The sequence below is a fragment of the Crotalus tigris genome, unplaced genomic scaffold (assembly GCF_016545835.1).
Source record: "Crotalus tigris isolate CLP2741 ecotype Arizona unplaced genomic scaffold, ASM1654583v1 scf7180000017571.3126492, whole genome shotgun sequence".
Taxonomy (NCBI): Eukaryota; Metazoa; Chordata; class Lepidosauria; order Squamata; family Viperidae; genus Crotalus; species Crotalus tigris.
This window is the reverse complement of record NW_024096482.1, coordinates 226,313-249,360: the sequence shown is the minus strand read 5'-3', so window position 1 is coordinate 249,360 and position 23,048 is coordinate 226,313. Positions and strand designations below refer to the sequence as shown.

Below are 23,048 nucleotides of genomic sequence, written 5' to 3'. Positions count from 1 at the left end.
AGTTCAAACATATGTAATGTCATGATTCAGGTCCAGAAGGAACTGAGCTTGCATCACAATTGTAGAAGTCTCTCCTCATATACTGCCTCAATCAGTGTTTCTTCACAAACGCTTTGTTATATATTTCAGGAAGCGTTTGGAAAACTAGTGCAGTTAATGGAGATTGCATTTATTTGCATTTATTTATTTAATTTATATGCCACCCATCTCACTTGGATGAGAGATGGGTGGCTTGCAATAATTAAAAACCATAAAAACATTAAAACAATAAATAATAACATTCAATTAGTTTAAAATTAACAAGATAGGAAGGAAGGAATCAAGATGCAGACAGGAGCCTGGAATCTTATCTAGTCCATTAATCACCTCCAGAATAATGTGCCCCCATTGAGGCCCTAAGCTAGTTGGCAGAGCAAGGTCTTCAGGTCTTTCAGAAGGCCAAAAGATCTGGATGCAGATCTTGTTCCAAAAAGTGGGAACCATGGCAGAAAAGACTCTTCTCCTGGACTTCACAAGTCAAAATTCCTTGACTGACAGGGTCTTATATTTATTTCATAAAAAGCCCCTTTGAATTCAACCAAACTTACGATATAGATAGGAACATGTTGTAAAAATTATTTATTATGAGTTTGATTGTTATTATTTATGATAGCACCCTGGAGTAGTCAACACTCCAAATTAAACGTTTTTTTTATAATCAAAGAGAAATATAAAGCTTTCTTAATTGAATAGTGTGGCCTGATTTAACCAGTCAGAATATCCTAAACAGCTATTCATGTTCCAGAGTATTAAGGTTCTCAAATAATTTTATACAGATAAAATAAATGTGTCTTTACAGTGTCCTGATGGAGGAACAAGCCTTTGCACAATCCACTTGCTGACTTCTGAGAGCACAAAATTTGCCTTATAAATACTGATTGGCTACAATAACCACATTATGCCTGTTGCTTCCTGGCTTCCAATAAAGTTGGAGTTGGGGTTAGCAATTGATGAAGCCCTACTAGTACATCCGTGACGCAAAAGTTAATGAAATATCAGAAAAATCATGGAACTATATGTGAAGACTTATTGGTGTCTAGAACTAATATATGATAATGAGTATTGACACCCCCACTGCCCCAAGGATGTAGTTCATTTCTCAGATCAAAGCAATTTTGGCTCATCCCAGGTACTTTGGTACAATGAATTGCCCATGTATTGTATTATGTTGATTTGACAATGTGTGAGTGTGTTTTTGAATGTGTTGTGTTTTAGAAACACACCTTGGAAGAAGACGAGTCTGGTGGTTCACAAATGTTTAATTAGTGTCTCTTTTAGCTTTATGGGTTTTTTTGTTGATGGGTTATAGGTTGCCCATAGTTGGGTTTTAAAATGGGCACGTATGCAACTGTTACAAATAAATAAATGAACAAATGAAACATTTGAATATAATGCTGTTTAGAGGAGGGGAAATAATGAATTGGAAGATACCATTTATATTGCTAAATTCAACCTCATACTAAGTGCAGAAATGCAAATTAAAAATGCTTCTCTCCTGCCTTTTCTTGAATTCACAAAGTGAAGGAAAGCTTACCGCCTTTCTCAGTAATTGATTTTCACAACCTGCCTCCAGAAGTGGTGAATGCTCCAACACTGGAAGTTTTTAAGAAGAGACTGGATGGCCATCTGTCTGAAATGGTATAGGGTTTCCTGCCTGAGCAGTGGGTTGGACCAGATGACCTCCAAGGTCCCTTCCAACTTTTTTATTATTATTATTACTACTACTACTACTACTATTACTATTATTACTGTTGAACTGTTACAGTTTAACTTAACAGTCACCTAACGTCCGCCTTCTTTTAATTTTCAAGGATATTATTCTATGTCCTATATTCTATGAGTTATACAACAGATATTGACATTCTTTTCTGTGAAACTCCTTCAGATTCTTAAGAAGTGGTGCATATCTTCCCTTAGTTGTCTTTTCTCCTAAAATAGAGTAAACCAAAACGACTTCAGCAGTTCTGCCTTTCTTTATTGCTTTTGTTACTTCTTACCCTTTTGTTATTTGCGTGCCCTTACCAGTTCATATATTGTATCTTTTTTCTTACTTTTGGAACATATTTGAACAAATACTCTTGTTCTTCTTAACATTTTTCTCTAAGGTCAACTCATTGTATGTTTAGCTTTCCTGCTATTATCCCTACAAGACTAGGATCCAGAATATTTCTATTTATTTATGGATATTTGCTATGGGTTACAAGCATATTACAGCAATGCAACATTCAATGTAAAGATCTAGAGTAATTAAAATTAACAATGTAGAATTAATATAATAAAATAACAATATGATAATATTGATGGAACAATAATTATAAATAAAAATAACTGATGATAGAAATGTACTAACTATGAAATATTTTGGGGGAGAATTTAACCAGTTTTCAGAATAATGCTATGAGTGTGGCAGATCTAATTTCTTTGGAAAAACTATTCTATAAAACCAGAACTACAACAAAAAACTCTAGTTCTCAGCATCTTTTAACTATGAAAATGAGAAATAACCAACAACCTCATTTTTTAACTTACACTGCAACTTCTCCTTTATTATTTTTATTTCCCTTATTTTAATAACATGTGTTCTTCAGTTCCTACATTCCAATAATGAGAATCACCTGACATTGACTCAGACTCATTTTCCAAAAGACATATTGTTCCCAGTCTTTATGAGAGGCAATTCATTTCTTGCTAGCAATCCCTTCAGCTTGCAACAGTGAACATATTCCCAGAAACGAAACACCTTACAAATCCATTTTCATATTCATCTTATTTATTCTTGTATCCCTTTTCCTTATGCTTCCATGGATCAAAAGAATTGAAGTCTTGGAAAATGTGATTGTAGCTGATCTTTACAGAAAGGGAATATTGTCAATGGGCTTGATGGATCTTGGCTGCTGCTTTATCTGTGCTTCTTGCTGACACATTGTCTTCTGTTCTTCATAGTAAGGAATTACTAAATACCTTCTCTCTTTGTGTTCTTGTACCGGTAGTAGTTGCATCTTTTCTGCTCTTCAGGACCCATTTTCTCTTTTCCCAATCAATTTCTTGTTTTGCCCCTGCAGATCTCTTCTATGAAAGCCTGAAAACTAATCCTGAATTCCAACACTACATCTTTGTTTCCAATTGTCATTCTTATTTACTGGATTGGTTCGTTTTATTTTGTCCTTTTTGCAGAGGAAGATTTCCCCCTCTTTCAGTTTCTAATAGCATTTCCTTTGAGGCAGGGGGGGTGTCTAATAGTTCTTATCTTTTCTTATGAAATAAAGTGCTATCACTTACTATTCTAATACTCTTCAAGCATTGCTTGAACTTACTAAAAATCCATGCCAGGTTTCTTTCAGGCAAGAACATTCAGTAGGGAAAAAATATTTATTTTTGTTTATTTTGAGAGAAGGCTATTAATGGAAAGGCAATACTGAATAATAAAGACCTTGAAAAATACATAATTAAGATAATAATACTAAACGCTATTACTTTGTAGAAGTGCTATTTTGGGAATTGTTAACTAAGCTCTGCAAATGTTATATTTCTAGGGTGCTAACTACATATGATTTTATATGTGTACTTGTATTTGCAGTTAAAATACAACTTTTGTAATTCTTGTACTAGCATGGCCACATACAAATACATGCAAATGTATTCAATCCTGCTGATGAAGCAGATTCATTGAATCAAGAAAAATCTTCCAAGCCATAGACCTGGCTGTTGTAAATACTCTTTTATATGGTTTCACTTTCTAGGTGGATCAGACAGGAAAATTGAGCAGCTGATCTAATTCTACTTTATCTTAAGGCTACATTAACAGAATCTTGCAAGTCTGATAGTACAAATTCCCCAGTATCTCTTTTACAGCCTGAGAAGTCAGGGAGATGCTTTCCTCAATCTCTTTCTCTGCCCATTATGCATATCACCAAAAACATAATGAATAGAAAAATATTAACAGAAGTAGTAGTCAAAGAAGTATAATTCTCACTTGCTTTATTGAACTACTTTTTCTAACAAAAAAATTGGACTAGTAAACTGCAGTGAGAATAACAGTCTCCTCCACCCCAAAACTATAGTAATTTAGCCTTAGAAGTTCCCTAAGCATGTATTGTGCAATCAATAAAAGGTGGTTCTTTTTCTAGATATATATTTTATGTAGAAGACAGAATACAAACACAACAATAACAATTCCCAAGACAAATAGCTCCCTGAACAAAATGTTTAACTGTTCAATATATACTGTTCAGTATACAATGTTTTGATACATAGGTGGTCAGTTACAAACCCCAATTGCTCTCTGCAAGTTAGTTTTTAATGGTTGTGTTTTGCTGTAAGCTGCTTAGCTTTTTTCCTCTCATTCTTAATAGCTTTCTTTGAATGTTATAGCTAGATGGCTAGGTGAGATTGAAGGAGTAGTGTTATCCTTAGTGTAATGTAAGAGCACTATGAAACCAATTCAGCCATAAGATTAGATTGCTTGATCTGCTGCTACTATTGCTGGCTTACTTAATAATTTGTTTCTGCAACAATTAACATCCTTAGGGTGAGGTTTTGTGCCCAGTTATCTGAGAGTAACACTATTTTGGCTTTTTTCCAGTTAATTGCTGTCATGTTTGTTGTGTTGTTTAATATCTTTTAGATTAAAATGACTGTGTAAAAATCACTGAGTTCATTTTAGAAAAATTATGCTTTCTATCTGTTTTATGCATTGCAGTTCTTTTTACATTGAATGATAACTAAATAATTACAATGGTCCATCCAGCATAGCTTCTGGCCACTATATACAATGAACTGTAGTTCACCACTTTCTAAAAATTACAATATTCTCTCTCCCCTTGCGTAATACCACAGTAAATTGATAATATATCTAGTATGAGTTTACTCATAGTCAATGTATAAGAATGAAAATGTTAGTTTGAGAGTAGACTTTCAGTCTGGTTAACATAAACTAACCTTCCATTTAAAACTCCAAGTTTTCTTCCTAAAATTAGGAAGAATAGAACATTATAATTAATGGAAAATACTAATTTTCAAATTCTACGTTTTCAAAAAATAATTTTGGGCTAAGTACAGCAGGCACAATTTAAAAAAAAATAATTTAAATGTCAGACAAACTTACAATTCTATTCCTATTATCATGTTATCTTATATTTAATATTATACTTGCCTTACCTTATATAAGTAAGAAGGGAAAAGAGTCTTTAAAATCTATAATTGTTATATTTAATAAAATGAATGTTTTCCTATCTTTAAAAGCTATCCTTGCCTCCATGACAAATGATTAATTAAAATTTATTTATGGTCCAAGACCAAACAGAATAAAGGATCAGATATAGTACAGATATCTATATATTTTTTATAACTTGGAAGTCCTGAAATATTTAGCAGTTAATAGTTTGTAATATTGAGTAGAAACCAGATGATTTCTGACAGCTATAGCTATTGATAAAATATTTTGCAACTTTTAGATATTTCTAAAGAGTGATCACCCAGAGGAAGGATAATAAGTTCCAGGTAACAATGGAAATTAGGATTCTTAACAATAAGAAATATTAAACATGATTGCCATTGGATATACAATGTATACTTAATATGTGAACAGATTTGGGTGGGTCTGAACAAAAATAAATCCAGTTTTTATATAAAAGGCTTATTTATCTAGCAGTTGCCCTAATAGGTAATATCCCAATTTGGGCCAAAGTAAATAGCATCCTATGTGTAGAACACATACAATGTTAAATAAATATCTAGGGACAGACTAGAAAAGAAATGTGTTTGCATTATAAAAGGGCTGGAAGCTTTTGGCTTAGTTATTTTGAATATCTAGTTCCTAATAATAATAATAATAATAATAATAATAATAATAATACTGACTACAAGCAGCAGCATGACAAAGTAGCTACAATGTGCATTGGAAGATCTGCAAAAAATATCATTTGCCTGTAAGCAAAAACTGGTGGGATCATAAAATAGAGAAAGTCATAGAAAATGATAAAATTAAATTGCTCTGGGACTTCAGAATTCAAACAGACAAGCACCTGCAACATAACACCCCAGACTTAACAATTGTCGATAAGAAAGGCAAAAAAGTCTGGATAGTGGACCTGGCAGTGCCTGGAGACAGCAGAATAGACGAGAAAGAACTGGAGAAGATAACAAAATACAAAGACCTACAAATAGAAATAGAAAGACTGTGGCAAAAGCAAGTAAGGGTAGTACCAATAGTGATAGGCTCCTTGGGTGCAATCCCAAAGCAACTGGAGCACCACTTGAACACCACTGGCATTGACAAATTCGCCATTAGTCAATTGCAAAAGGCGGCCTTACTAGAAACTGCTTCTATCCTGCGACGATATCTGTAATACCATCAAATATCCACATCTGCCTATCCCAGGTCTTTGAAAAGGACTCGATAAGTAGACAAAATGCCAAATCCAGTCTGAACATCTGGCTGACTGTGCGATGATCCATAATAATAATTATTATTAGGGACCTTGGAGGTCATCGAGACCAACCCCCTGCTCAGGCAGATGGCTGCCCAGTCTCTTCTTAAAAACTTCCAGTGTTGGACCATTCACCGCTTCTGGAGATAGGTTGTTCCATTGGTTAATTGTTCTAACTGTCAGGAAGTTTCTCCTTAGTTCTAGGTTGCTTCTTATTATCAAGCCCCAAAGCAGGTAGCGCTGACAAGGTAAGACTGCAATACATTCAATCATCATTAATTTCTCTTCTAAGGTTGGAAGAGAACCTATCTAAGAAAGTTAAAGAAACTAAGGAATATCCCCAATAGACATGCTTCAATCAGAATTTAAGACAACAAAGTCTTAATCAAGTTCCCCCTCCTTGAAAAAATGTAACCTAATTTTAATTGTTAAAACATGGTAATTTTAGTTATCTTACTCTTGGTAAGATTTTCAAGAATTTTGACTGGAATGCTTCTAATCAGGGCTTTTTTTGTCATAGAACGCCCAGAACGGAGTTCCAGCACCTTTTTTGGATAGAACCTTGTAGGGTAGGCAAGCTGGGTTGTATGACATGTGTGAGTTCCACCACCTTTTTTTTTTTTTTCAAAAAAACACTGCTTCTAAACTAGGAGACTTCTTATAAATGCACAGCTAAGGACTATCTAGCATTGAACCCAGAATTTTGGCTTTATATATTTGGTATCTGCTGGGACATAATTGTGACCAAATTCACATGAAAAGTAAGTGATTGCAAGGGATACTTTTGGGGCTTTTTCTAGAAGCTCACTTGTTTGAGTAGACCAGCAGTAGAATACTGAAAATATGAATCTAGATATCTAGATATTTAAAGGATTTTACCTGCTTGATGTTTCCTGTTAATCACCTAATTGGGGTCTTAAAGCATTTCTTACGAAATACCTGTATTTTTGTTTTGGACTAATGTTCTCCATAAATCAGGCATGTCAAACTGCGGGCCCATGGGCCAGATGCGTCATGCTGAAACCGTGCCCACACCATTGCCGGCAATGGGGAAAAAGTCGCAATACGTCACACAATACATCACACGTCGCGAGTTTCACATGCTTGCTATAAATCATAAACTAGTTCACATTTTACTTTTTGCTTTTTATATTTTTCACATTTCTTTTTTGGTATTTCATCAGCTTCTCTATCTTGAAGTTTATTGGTTCCTTTCAACATATTCATTCTTCCTTCAAATATTTTATCTTGCAATTCAGTTCTCTTTTATTCTGTTTAAATGATCAAACTAACAGATGACTCATGCTGGTCACTTACGTTTTATATTTGATCTCTCATGAGTCATTCTTAATTCTGTCTCTTTAGTCTCATCACATACACTTCTTAAGCATCCTTCATCCAATATATTTCTATATTTTTTCTGTCATACCCAAATGTCATTTCCATATAGCAGAGATGGTAGAAAAACTCTCTTATACAACTAACATTAATTCCTCACAATATTTTCATACTACTACTACCTATCATCATTTGCAGATCTTAAATTTTCTCCATTTTCTCATATTTAGTAAACACTAGACAATTCATGCTCCATTGGGTCCATTTCAAGAGCTATTTCCTTATCTAAATAGAGAAACAATGACTACAGGTGTGCAAAAACTCAGTAGGGAATCAGGAGTGACTTCCAACTTCCTGTTCTTTCCCATTGAGTTTCCATGTGGGAAGCTAGCTGCCTTCCTTCTTTCCTCCCTTCCTCCCTCCCTCCCTCCCTCCCTAGCAGTAATTCATAAGCTTGTCTGCAACACAGCATTATTTTTGATGTCTTTAAAATGTATTTTGTTTCAGCTGAAGTGCTGTAAGATAGAGTGATTATAGGTTAAAAAAAAGTGTCATTGTGAAGTAATTAACAGTTTTCTCTACTGAAAAGAGAGTCTTGTGATGCCCACTGACTCCTGTGATTGCTTATTGATTAGGGAGTTATGATACTGAGACAAGCCATTGTTATAGTTCAGTTACCAAAGTAGTACATTGCCAAATAAAGTGACCTTTCAACATGGGATCAAGATGGGAATAAAGTAGAAGTTGTACACATGGTAAATCCAGCAACCTGAACCAAAGAAAGCTAGATGAATTCTTGTCCTTGTCAGTGCTACGTATTTGCTGCCTGCAGAATATTTTATCTGTGATTTAAATCTCTGTAATAAAATTAAAATTCTGAAATACTGCTCATAAAATAATGATAATGTATAATTTTGTGAAACTGTGATTCAAATAGAAAAACATTTGCTCTGAGTTGGGACAGCTGATCCAGATTCTGTTTTTAAAAACTGCACTTATAACAGTTGGGTTTTTAAAAAGCCCTTCTGTAGTCTCCTAAAACTTCATTTATAACAAGAAATAAAAAAGAACTTAAATTTAGTTATAGTAATGGAATATTATATGTACACATACATACATACATACATACATGTACACATACAGTTTTTTGGGTAAGAATCCTTCCTGGTAGACTCTTGTCAGAGTTTATAAGAAGAGATAAAAAATCTGGGACAATGTATTGAATAACCAAATCTACTGAATAACCAAATAGCTATTCTTCACAACATATTCAGTACATTCATACTTATGTACTATATTTACAGCACAGCATTAATCTTCATTTCTGTAATAGTTCCTGCAGTTTTTCACTTCAGAGAGATCTGCCTGGTGCTAACATTACTTTTTCATACCAAAGACATTTTTATTAGGTCTATGTGAAGCAACATAGATACCTTACTGAAGTGAAGAGGTTTTTACCTCAACAAAACAATTTGACCTTGAACTACTTCATGTCAGTACTGCAAGAGAAGACTCCTCTCATCCTTCTCCCCTAGTACTGGTTGAAGCGTTTTCAGGCTGGGTGGCTTTGAAATTATACCCAGACTGAAAATGACATGGTCATTTGCTTTTAGAAGTAAAGGAATAATATATCTTCATGAGGCACCTTTCAGGAATTGCTTCTTTAAAAATTTCATTGAAGACTAGTACATCAACATTTGCATGCTCACATTTTTATTAATATTAATATTCAGATTTTACTAGTCTGAAAGTTGCTTTTACTATGCTTTTAGTTACTGCATTTTTAAAATACCTTTAGAGTTTTGCTCATTTCTTAATATATGAAATCTATGTATAACATCAGGAGCACTATCAAAATATGTGTCTCTCCCTTGTCACAATTTTCTATCAATCTATTTATATTAGTGCCACATACTAAGGGAGAAATGAATATCAAAATTATGACAGAGAGTATAGCCATACTAATTAAATGAGGTAAAATGTTTTTCTAGTGACAGTATACTGTTGGCGATGGAATTTCATATAAATAAAGAATAAACATTTTTTTAAAAAAATTCAGTCCTTTTATCTGGACAAGTTAGAATCACATTTTTATTGTTAAATAATAAACACTACTAATATTATGTCCAAATGACTGATGTTGAAAACTTTGATCTCTCATTAGTACTTGTTTTCACTAAGATTAAAGTCTCTTTTAATACCCTTTTAAAAAAGACAACGTTGGCTGTTTTTCTTTACACATTTTCACATAATATATGTACATAAAAATATATCAATATTTATTCTCCTTTAAGAGTTCCTTACAAAACAGATTTTCTGTATTACCTTTTATTGTAAATTGTAAGTTTCATCTTTGGGTTCATGTAAATTGTATCTGCCAAAGCTGTAATAAAATATTGAACAATTAAAGCAATAACATAAAATATTAAGATAAATGAAAAACAACACAGTTTAAATTTAATTTTATTATGTTTGCATGTATTTTATTCATCCTTTGAACCAAATAACATTTCTAAACTAAATATAACTAATAGTACTTTTATTACCTGTAATGATTGGAAGTATGTTTCTATAACCATAAAGTTTTCACTGATATCTGTATTTGGAATTACTAACATTAACTTCAAAGAAACTTCATTCATGATCATGCAATCTGTACTGTATTTTTTTTAGGGCATAAATATTTTTAGAAAGTCAAATTAGTGTAGTGGTTATTACAGAGTTCCATCTGAGGCACAAAGCCAGCTGGATGATCTGACTTTCAGCCCTAGGAAGCAAACAGCAAACCTATTTTAAAAGAAACAATTTTTTTTCAAGAAAACTGCAGGGACTTGTCTACACAGTTACCAAGATTTGACACTGACATGAAAGCACACATACATGTTTCAAGAATCACTGTTCACTGTTCATAAAATAGCATCCAATAAAAGGTAATAAATATATGCTAAATTTAATTGTCTTACTTACAGAAATATTGTCAAATCTGCTAGTATGAGCATAATACACTATGTTGTACTTACATTTAATCATACTACTCTTAATAATATAGGTTAATTATGCTTGTAGTTTACAGCAGAAGACCAAAGATATTGTTTGAGGTCATTCTGAAATTTGGAAAATGTCCAGAAGAGCACATTAACTCTTGAGAGCTTGCTAATTTTATTTTCTTCACTTTTTTGTCTTTTTTATTGTTTTTAAAGTACTGTGTATTTGCTGGTTATACTTGTGTTCTGCACTGTTATTGTGGCTAAAGGATTGTCAGTCAGCAGAGTTCAAAATGAAATATATAAAAACCTCCTCAGGTGGTTTCAAAATTTAGTTTCTGTCATGTTAGTGCAAATTCCTGACTTCAGGGAGCCATGACTTGAATGGCGGCATTTCAGCTGTAATCTCTACTTGCTGTCTGCTGCTACAAGAATAAAAAATTTAGCTATAATATTTAATGAAATCCTTTCAGATGAAGCATTCACTGTGCAGGAAAAAATGTTTATCAATCTTTTTTTCTGTACTAGTTAGCATAAGGGTAGATTTTTTTTTTTAGGGAGAGAGTGTCCAAGAGGCAGAATTATGAATCCATCAATAATTTACATTTTTGTTACCTGGTATTTGGGATTCTGTTGCCATAGCAATCCATCTGTGCCTGAACAGATAGTATTTTAAATGGAGATTGTGATGGGATCCACATTTAAACTCTGTGTGATAATCTATAGATCTGGGCTGTAACTTCTTTTGGCTCTGGTAAATCATTGATCATTTTTACAAAATATTTTATAGCTTCTGGAAATAATGAAGGGCAAAATTAAAGAAGTTAAAATTACAGATACAAAAGTTTTATTAAAAGTCATGTGTAAAGTTGGTAAGCATTGCATGCAGTTTAGGACTGAACATTTTCTGGAAGATTAAAATGCAACAGAGATTATGGTAGGATCTTGATTTACTCAAAAAATAATCCTGTTACTTAGCTACATGCATTTTAGATTATGTACTGAGATTGCTGTTTAGATTACTAGTACCTTCTTTAGAGTTTTGCTGCCTAAAGGAAAGAATGCTTTATGATTTTCTTCCTCCATAGTGGTACCAGCAGTTAAAAGATAATGTTGATACACCACACAACTATCACTGCTTGCCTTCATTTGCTGGCCCTTCTTATTTTCAGTTGAAATAGACCATTTAACTGAATGAACAAGCCCAAGGGCATTTTGTTCATTCTACTTTGAACATTTCTTGGATTGTTTTTCTATATAAATAATATAGGAATATGAGATGCCTGTTCTTTTATTGGATGGTTGCCTCTCTGTTCCTATCATTGTATATACATCTATACTATACAACTGGGGTTGTCACTGTATGGCAAATTCAGACAGATGGAGAGTTCATTGGTAATTTCCACCATTTGTCATCTAAGGGCCATTTCAGAATTTATGAGCCTAATAGCAAGACTATTCATCTTTCTATCTCTTCCTAAAAAAATAATCAAAGTAAAATGAAAACAGTATATGTTTTGTAGTCTCTCCATGTCTTGGTTTATAAGGATTTATTTGTAGTATTTTTATGACATAGTGTTCTTCTGTTTACATGCTATATATAATATCTCATTTCAAAGCACATAACAAACTAAAAGAGACAAAAAAATCTTCATAATATTTATTTAATTTATAGTATAAGTCTGATATTAAAGGATATTATTTAGCTTTTGAATAATTTATGTTTAAAGTTTAAAGTTTAAGATAATAAGTATTTTTTATTATATATATATATATTGGACTTTTTTATTATATATATATATATTGGATTTTTATTTAATGTAACTTTTGTTTGAGGTTTACTTAAGTTTAAATGTTTTGTATTTTTTAGTTCTAGTTAACCCGTATTCAGCTCTGGGAAGAGGGGGGGAGGGTTTTTGGGAGGGCAGGGAGGTAGTGGGAGAGGGATTTTATTGTAAAATTGCAAAAACTTTTAATAATAAAAAAAATATTTATTTAATTTATATACCAGTTTAATTTTGGGAAAACTATCTGTTACAGTTTCTAAATATAGCATCTCATTTAATTCAAGCTTACTGATGAGTGGTGTGGTGGCCTAGAGGTGAAGACGCTTGCCTCCCGCTCAGAAAGTTAGAGTTTGAGCCTAGGCAGCGGCAGATTTCAGGACACAAAGAGAAAATATCTGCTGCGAACTCTGGATAGGCATCAGGAAAGGTATCCAGCCAGTAAACTCAGCTCCACTCAGTCACCCCTATTCTACCCAAAACAAAGAGATTAAAGGATAATAAAAAGAAAAAAATATTCAAGCCTACTACTTGGCTGAGCATTTTGAATTTTTCCCAAGTTTTCTTTTTAGACATAAAATCATACAGCTGGAAGGGATCACTGAGAAATCCAAGATTGTTTGTTTTCTACAGGGAGTAGTAATGATGTGGTACTCACTATAATAATATATGGTCTCATGTTAGGAATTCACATACATTATACAATTTATTTTCTAAATATAGTGGGCTGATGTCACATATAAGTAGACAAATTCTACAAAATCCTAAATATGTCATTCCATTAGTTCTTTCCTATGTACAGTATTCATTCAGTATGTAATGCCAAGGGTTTTTTTTCCACTTCCCTCTGCTGTTGACTAATTCTTTCATTCTATTTATCTTCAGACTTCACCAGAATCAAATCTCGGTGAAACTATTCATCCCAATCCATAGAATCTTACAAGTAAATTAAACATACGATGCACATTATGTATTTGATTGCTCCAGAGTCTTGAAAGAATAATTTCTAGTTATAAAAATATACTGAAGGCATTGTGATGTGATATTGCAAAAGGCAGGCAGTTATAGCTAAAATAATTTTATTCTATTTCTTATGAAAACAAAGGATTTTTTTAAAACAAAAATCTTATCTCCTCTGAAACGTTATTGAAATGAATTTAGGACCTTGTAGTTGACAGATGTTGTAATAACAGTTTAGGAAATACGGTTGTCATTACAAGATTTCACCCTGTGCAATGGACTCATAGGAAACATAGCCATGGATGGCTGATTTAATGTTCCAGTATGTTATATAAAGAATTATTGGTTAAATATAAGAAGATGGAATTAAATGAACACTATATTTGCAAAATAATGTTATATTGTCCTTGTTTTTTATGAGACAGCAATGGTTTCAGGTTTTTAGATTTGGAGATAAGAAAGTTTTACTATTATGGGATGGGAAAGGGCAGTTTATCATTATGGGATCAGATAGATAGGTAGATATAGATATATGCAGTTTGTGTCCCCAGAGCTATATGCAGTGCTTTTTTTTGTTAAAAAAAAAAAGGTGCCGGAACTCACACACATCATACAACCTGCCTTGCCTACCCTACAAGATTCCATCCAAAAAAGGTGCCGGAACTCCGTTCTTGGTGTTCTATGACAAAAAAAGCCCTGGCTATATGTGATCCTTGAATTGATTTCCTGCCGACTTTGGTCTAAATTGCTGGGTGCAGATGATCAGCTGAAACCAAGACTTCTGTATTCCTACTCTGCAGGCTTCTGCTTGCAAAAGAGAATAGAAAATATCAAAGGAAAAAATGATCTGGCAGAAGACAGGAAACTATACCCTTCTCTATCTAATGACCTATTCTTTGAGGTTCCATCTTCTGATTACTTCTGTTGCTTATATATACTCCAAACTGATTCTCTATGAATCCTGGTGAAATTTCATGGTCTTACTACAAGTCCAGGCATTCTATGGCCTTTCAGATATAATTACTCATATAAACCTCTGAGTATTGGTCATACTGGGTTTATTTATTATACGCTGCCATTTTCATTTGATTAGTTTAAATTGTTGAATTCATTCCCAGGAAGACCATAAGCTGCCTATCTCTGTTCTTCCATTCAGAACTATTTTTATAGAATAGTCTGGCTTTATATTGTTTAATATAATCAAAAACATTTCGTGGATGTTTTGTTCTTACAGGAAGGTGAATTTAGAAAAAAAGAAGATACCTTGAATCACATCATCAACAGGTAAGTCAGTTTTCACCGTACTCTAAATACAGTATTTTGATTCAATTTTCTGTCTTTACTTTTATGGTGTAAGAAATTAGTATGACATCCATGCAATATCCATCTTCTCTTCAAACTCAATTTCATTTCTGTGGAATGGATTTTTTTAATTCATTTATCTGGTAATCCTCTTAGATAAAAGACTAAAATAATCCCTTCCATGTGTCTGTGTTCCACCACATAGGAAAAGATTGGTAAGACTGCCTTCCTGACAAGGATACTACCAGTGATAGGAAGCAACCTAATTAAAAAGGAAATGGCAGATCTTTTCATGCATTTTACCTGTTAAGGGGATTCTTTATGAATGCTTTTCCTTTGGATGTATTTCTGCCAAGTGTGGATTACACATTTTCATATCCTCCAATATGTTTTGAAGTTTTGCTTGCTATTTATCTTCAGGGCTGCTTGGAATCAGAAAGGCAGATAGAATATAGCCAAGTTCTGCTCACTTTCTCACAGAGGTATAATTGTACTGTAGGAAAGATACAAGAATGGTTAATCACATATGATCAGCTTGAGACAGTGACATTGTTTCTTTGCAAAAGGACACCTTGTAATATTGCTTCAGGATTATGCTTTTCTTAGAAATTGACCTCGTCCAGAGTTGCACATAGTTCTGTGCTATGCAAGTAACATTATATTGGTCCCCCCCCATTTTTAAGTATGTTAGTCACTCAGAATCAAGTAGTTTGGATGGGCAAGCATAGAAATTGAATAAATAAATAACATATGACTGAATCTTCCAATGGGAAGATGGTTATATATACTTGTTTCAGTTTTTATTTCTACTTAATATCATAGTCTCAAATCAGTTTGAACTCTTTTATTCTTTGGTATAATAAGTTCTGGCCTAAAAATCAGAAGACTGTGAGTTCTAGTTTTGCCTTGGGCATGAAAGCTGGCTGGTTGACTGACTTATGTTGGTGCTCAAATAAATACAATTACCTTTTTTATTTTAGGCTGAATATAAAAATAACAAGAACTCATCCTGTTGCGTGGCACTCAAAACTTGAACCCGGGTTGTCATCTTTCCAGCTGACTAACTCAGCATCTTTAACCACTATGCCATCAAGCCCCCTCAAATTTAATTACTATTCAATGACTATTTTAATATCATCTAGGATTGTGATTATAGAATACAAATGCCTAACATTATATACTTATAGATATGGAACTATGCAATGACTAAAGATAAAGGTTTCTTTGTCCAGTTGTGTGTAATGCTAGGGGCAGTGCTCATCTCTGTTTCCTGGCTGAGGGAGCCAGCATTGTCCAAAGTCATTTCCTGTGATAATGTGGTCAGCATGGCTTACCTTCCTACCAAACTGGTACCTATTAATCTACTCACATATGCATGCTTTCAAACTGCTAGGTGGGTAGAAGCTGGGGTGAGAACAAGAGCTCATCCTGTTGTGTGGCACTCAAAACTTGAACCCGGGCTGTCATCTTTCCAGCTGACTAACTCAGCATCTTTAACCACTATGCCATCAAGCCCCCTCAAATTTAATGACTATTCAACATGTATAATATATACTTTTTAGCACACTATTGTGATTGAATCACAAGAAATGAAATCAAAGCTAAATTTATGTTAACCTCCCTCTATATCTATTTTTATTTCCTTTTTAAACAATAACTGATACTATAATGTTTGAGAATATTTTACTAGCAGTGGAGCATTTATTGTTGCTGCAAAATTAATTGCAAAATCATTTATTTCTAAATCACAAATACTATAAGCTCATTTGACACCTGAAATAAATAACTTTCTTAAATTCACAACATTATCTGTGGGGGGCAGGTAATGATGATGTAGAATCAACAGTTATTTCTTCAAAATATTTACTATAGAAAGCTATTTTATTGCTTTATAAAGCTCTATCATAGCAAACTTTTAAAAGAGAGAAGAAAAATATATGGGACTGTAGAGTGGTAGAATATCAGATATTTGTGTCAATAATCTATTCCTCCAGCAACATTAGTAGTTTGAATTGATCCAATTAAGGGAGAAGCCATTGGAAAAATTATTTGATACAGATTATGTCTGTGTGAATCAGGTTTGGTTTGAACTGGAGATTCAAGATTTGACTAGATTATTCAATTCCAGTTTTCATTATGACATTCAAAGGTAAACATATTGAAGCCATCTTAAGTTTTGATTTGATAAAACATGCTATAATGAAGAAACATTTGATAGAATGGGATGAAGACAAAACAAATAGTAACATTAGATAATGTTAACTCTGTCAATCTTCAGTGAACACCTTCAAGGATTATCCAACTTCAGTTTCAATGTATGTTCCAGCTCTTTAAAGGCAGTGTTGTTGGAGGACAGCATAACATTTTATCTTGCAAATTATGTAAATGTTTTCTGCAGAAATTGTGCTGAACCACTACTGCAAGTGTTCTTCTCCAACTGTTTTAATAATAACATATTTTAATTAAATATAATGCCCAAAAGAAACTGGCACTAAAACATATTGATAATCTTGCTATTCCCTTTTTCTTAAAAGCAGTTTAGCCAGAGCCTTTAAATTTTACCTTTACCTTATCCATTCTTGTAGTATCAAAAGGTAATCCTTATCTAGTCATGCCAAGTTAAAGTACAATTCTACCCAAAATGGTATGCTAATTAGATCCAAGATTGCATACTAAAATTTTCAGTCTAGCTCATTTCAAAGTGCTGAGAACTGGAAAAATCCCAGTTATATTGGCATGACAATTGTAGAAATACATTAGCACAAGAAAGAGTAAAGTTGTGTGCTGATAACAAGTAGGAATATCTTGGCATCCTAAAAAAGTCCTCATAGGCAAAGAGATTGGCTAATTATCTTATGCACAGTTCATAGAATCAACATTCGTCATTTATGGAAAGGAAGTCGCAGCATTCTATAGTGTCTGTATCAACCCAAGAAATTAAAGAAAACATCAAGCATGTGAAAGTCTATAAAGGGATTTGAGGCTATCTTCAGTTTGTGAATCTGTTCAGTGGGGTGATTCCATCAAAACTTCATCAAATTGAAACATCTTGAAAGTTTTGCAAAGATCTAGTGATATTGCCCTTATGTGATTTTGCTTCCTTTCTTTGTGGTATAGCATTTTAGCTGCCTTTCCTAAACAGACATATATTGACTGTGAAAACGGGAATTGAATCCAACACATTTAAATATGCAAAATCTATTTATTTTGCTTAAAAATAATAAAACTTTGTTATATTACCTGGATTATGAATGTACATTCCAAAAAGGCTATGAGAAAGCAGCAGAAGTTAGAAAGATAATTCTAATAAAAGTCAACATTTCAGGCAATTGGGCCTTGCCATACCTTGTTCCCATACAAACATAGTCTCTTATTTAAAGTTTTCCATTGGTCTTCACTCTTGGAGAAGTTTTATCATTGTTTTATATTTTCAATTTATTCATAACTAAAAAGCATGATCAAAATATTCCAATTAAAAATGGCCAAATATTACTTTCATGCCTGTCTCATTTAATGTGAGATCAAGGATAGAGAATCCTATTCAGTTTTCAAAATATACTAAAACAATAACAGAATATATATGCATAAAGAGGAAGCAGACATGTAATTCTCTATATTCAATACTGAAAGCAAATGTGATGAAATTTTATGTAGCTTCATCCTACACTTTTTATTTTTCTTTAATTACTTTATTTTTCAAAATGCAGAATCCTGCAGAATGGAGGAAAAACAGCAATTTCTTTAAGCTTTAGAAAAGGTATCTGACTATGATTCTAATACAATTTAAGTTCTATCAAATTACATCTGCTAAAACATTTTGGATAATGATTCAATGGACAACTATGATGCTTTGTTATGGCTGTCTGACTAATCACAGTTTCTTTATAATACCTTATTTACGCATTATAAAGACAAATTAATGTAATTTAACAGATCAGGTTATTGTTCAGATTAGCAATCAGCTCCTGAGAATACTGCTAGAATAGCTAACTGCTACAATAAAAAATATTATTTTATTCAGCCCAAAACGTTAATGCTGAGCAGTTTCGGTCTATTTGTTTAAGAAAAAAATAAATGTCTTTCTGTTCTTTTCTTCTTTCACCTTATAAAGTTATATGATTATTGTAGATTATTTCTTCACATTTTTCTTTGAAAAGCTAAAGTTAATATTTCATATTTTTGTGTGTATATTTTACAGAAAGGAAAATGTCCTGATTAATACATTTTAGTCTGTCTTGGTTTTTGAAAGGAGATTGTATTATGCCTATCAGTGTTCTAGCAAAATAATCTCTATTCCCAAAGTCTTAGAAAAATTATCCAGGCTCATATATCTAAGATACCCATTTTACTGTTACTTGGAACTTCGTGATGAATAGGCATCCATATTCCCAAACACATATTTATACGCATATCAGGTCTGAAATTATAGCTTGGCAAATAATAGCCCTTGGACTTAGAAGCAAAGTGAGTTTCACACTTGATGCAGAATCAACTAGGAATCCCATGGCTAGAGTTTTTGTTTATTAAATTTGTATTCTGCTACAATCCAAAATACTGGTTGGGAAATTCAAAACTTCCTGGAATGTCAAATTACTTCCAAATTCCATGGACATTTCTATTAAATTATCAGAAACGAGCTCAACTCCGCAGAGACTATACCTTCAAAGGCCAGCTAATCTTTATACTGTCCTTTTGTGGAAAATGTGACTTTGCTAGGTCAGCTTTGAAGTTGCAGTTTGCTTTATAGTATGTTATCTGATTTCAGTTTCCAAGAAAAGAATCCAGTTCGTTGGTCTCATGCATATTGAAGTCAGGTTTTAATTATGGATGATTGTGGCCTAAACACTTGACTATAAAAGTTTCTTTCTATGTTCTTATTATTAGGTCAATTACATAGTGGCTGCTTTTTTTATAAGTAATGAGTAACAGTACTTATTATCTTAGTTCAGATTTTATATTTATTTATTTGATATTGCAAACACAGTAGCTATATATTTTCAGATGGAAGACTTAAGACATAGATTTGCATTCTGCAGTACTTTGACATGTTCTAGTTATTCAACCTAATTTTGCAAAACAGTTCTGTCTGTTGGCTTTCCTGGGGGAAAGTTGTTGCCATCTATCATTTTAGCACTTGATTGATTACTCACTATTATTGAATTTATCATCTGATTCTTCTTAGCTTTTTTCCTAGCTAATAAACAAATATATCACATTCAAAATATCCCAAGAGTTAGATAATCCTTTGTAGAATGATTGGTAATATTTTGTTTTGAATAATAGTATCATATGTGAAGGCTGTGGCCTTGATCCAACAACAGATGTGGAGCATTTACAATCAGTTTTCCTATAAATGATTTCTTCTTATTTATTCATCAGCAACATGTAGATTTTTTCTTATAGAACAGTGTTTTTACCCCAAGCATTTGATAAAGTAGACCACAACCTACTACTTGATAAGATAGAAAAATATGGGTTAGACAGCATCACCACCAGATGGATTCATAGCTGGCTTAAGACATCTTTATAAAAATAGTACATCATTTTTTCTACTTGTTCAAACCATATAAATCAAATAAAATATGAAATGTATTTTATAAGCAGTGGTTAGAATAGTTAGAAGGCCGTATTGCAGGCTAATTCTGCTGACTGTCAGGAGTACGATCATGACCGGATCAAGGTTGACTCAGCCTTCCATCCTTCTGAGGTCAGTAAAATGAGGACCCAGATTGTTGGGGGCAATATGCTGACTCTATAAACCGCTTAGAGAGGGCTGTAAAGCACTATGAAGCAGTATATAATTCTAAGTGCTATTGCAACAACAACAACAATAATAATAATCAGAACTAAAAGCAATGGATAGGAAGACTAGAAAAATAATAACAATGGATCATCCCTTCATCCACACAGTGACATTGACAGACTTTATCTACCAAGGCAAATAAGTGGGCATAGAATGTTGCAAGTACATCAGATGGTTGAAGAAGAAAAAATGGCTGTGGAAGAATACCTGAAGGACAATGATGAAGATGCACTGAAATTAGTATATCAGGAAGGCTTACTGACTACTGGAGAGGCCTACAAGAAAGACCAAATGAAGAACAGAATAGAGGCATGGGAAGACAAAGCACTACATGGCCAATACGTGAAAAAAATAGCTGGGAAAGCAGATAATAATAAAACCTGGCAATGGCTAAGAGCAGGAAAATTGAAGAAAGAGACCGAGGGACTAATTCTGGCTGCACAAGACCAAGCCTTAAGGACAAATGCATACAAATTCAAAATTGAGAAGACAGCAACAGACATTAAGTGCCACCTATGCAAAGAAGCTGAAGAAACAGTGAACCACCTGGTAAGCTGTTGCAAGAAGATTGCACAGACTGACTACAAGCAGCGGCATGACAAAGTAGCAACAATGGTGCATTGGAAAATCTGCAAGAAATATCATTTGCCTGCAAGCAAGAACTGGTGGGATCATAAAATAGAGAAAGTCATGGAAAATGAAAATGTTAAATTGCTCTGGGGCTTTAGAATTCAAACAGACAAGCACCTGCCACATAACATCCGTACTTAACAATTGTTGATAAGAAAGAGACAGCAGAATAGACGAGAAAGATCTGGAGAAGATAACAAAATACAAAGACCTACAAATAGAAATAGAATGACAATGGCAAACGCAAACAAGGGTAGTACCAATAGTAATAGGTGAATTAGGTGCAATCCCAAAACAGCAGGAGCAGCACTTGAACACCATTAGCATTGACAAATTCGCCATTAATCAATTGCAGAAGGCGGCCTTACTAGGAACTGCTTCCATCTTGCGATGATATCTGTAATACCATCAATTCAAACATTCATCTCTGCCTATCCCAGGTCCTTGGTAAGGACTCAATAGATAGACAAAACTGTAAACTTTAAATCATTTCAGACAACTGGTTGTCAAGTCTCTTCTTAAAAACTTCCAGTGTTGGAGCATTCACAACTTCTGGAGGCAGGTTGTTCCACTGATTAATTGTTCTAACTGTCAGGAAATATGCTTCTCTCCTTGATTAATTTCCATCCATTGCTTTTTGTCCTGCCTCAGGTGCTCTGAGATCCCTCTCACAGTTACTACTATTGAGCAAGGTACAACTATATTGTACCTGTACATTTGGTTTTTCTTGCCTAAATGTAGAACCTTACTTTTTTCACCATTGAATTTCATTTTGTTAGATAGCGCCCAATGTTCAAGTCTGTTAAGATCCTTCTGTATCTTAAGCCTATCTTCTGGAGTGTTGGCTATTCCTGCCAGCTTGGTGTCGTCTGCAAATTTGATGAGTTCCCCATCTATCCCCTCATCCAAATCATTGATGAAGATGTTGAAGAGCACTGGACCCCAGAATGGAGCCCTGGGGCACTCCACTATACACTTCCCTCCAGGTAGATGCAGTTCCACTAAGGCCAGTCAGCCAGCTATGAATCCATCTGGTGGTGATCCACATGTTTCTATCTTATCAAGTAGTAAGTTGTGATCTACTTTATCAAATGCCTTACTGAAATCCAAGTAAATTATATCCAAAACATTCCTCTGGTCCACCTATTTTGTCAATTGGTCAAAGAATGCAATAAGATTTGTCTGGCATGATCTGTTTTTGACAAACCCATGTTGACTTTTAGTAATGACTTTGTTTGCCTCTAGGTATTCGCTGATTCGTTGTTTGATTATCTTTTCCAGAATCTTCCCAGGTATTGAGGTCAGGCTGATAGGTCTGTAATTTCCTGGATCCATTTTTTTCCCTTTTTTGAAGATGGGAACTACATCAACTCTTTTCCAGTGCTCTGGTAGTTCCCCAGTGCTCCAAGATCTTTGAAACATATAGTTCAATGGTTCTGAGATTACATCTGCCAGTTCCTTCAGAACCTTGAGGTGTAATCCATCTGGTCCTGGTCATTTGAATTCTTCTAGGGTGGACAGGTGCTCACTTACTATTTTCTTGCCTATTTTAACTTGTGTTTCTAATCTTTTTTTTCCAGTACTGTTTTTGATAGGTTGGACTATTTCTTCCCTTTGTGTAAGAAAGTAAAGTAGTAAAAAATGAGTTAAGTAGTTCTGCTTTCTCCCTGTTGCTTGTCACCTTCTTGCCACTTTCTCCCACTAATGGACCAATCATGTTCATAACTTTTTTTCTTGTTTTTTACATATTGAAATAAGCTTTTTTGTTGTTATTTTTGAT

General features: G+C 33.6%; 1 protein-coding gene across 7 annotated transcripts in view; it reads left to right on the top strand.

Moving 5' to 3' along the window:
• The window catches only part of SYT1 (synaptotagmin 1), a 359,166-nt gene that overhangs the window by 177,482 nt on the left and 158,636 nt on the right, over window positions 1-23,048 (top strand). For all 7 annotated transcript variants that reach the window (XM_039355193.1, XM_039355200.1, XM_039355245.1 and 4 more), the window contains one exon: window positions 14,768-14,817. In XM_039355193.1, the coding sequence (XP_039211127.1) occupies window positions 14,768-14,817 (50 nt within the window). The remainder of the gene's footprint in view (window positions 1-14,767; window positions 14,818-23,048) is intronic.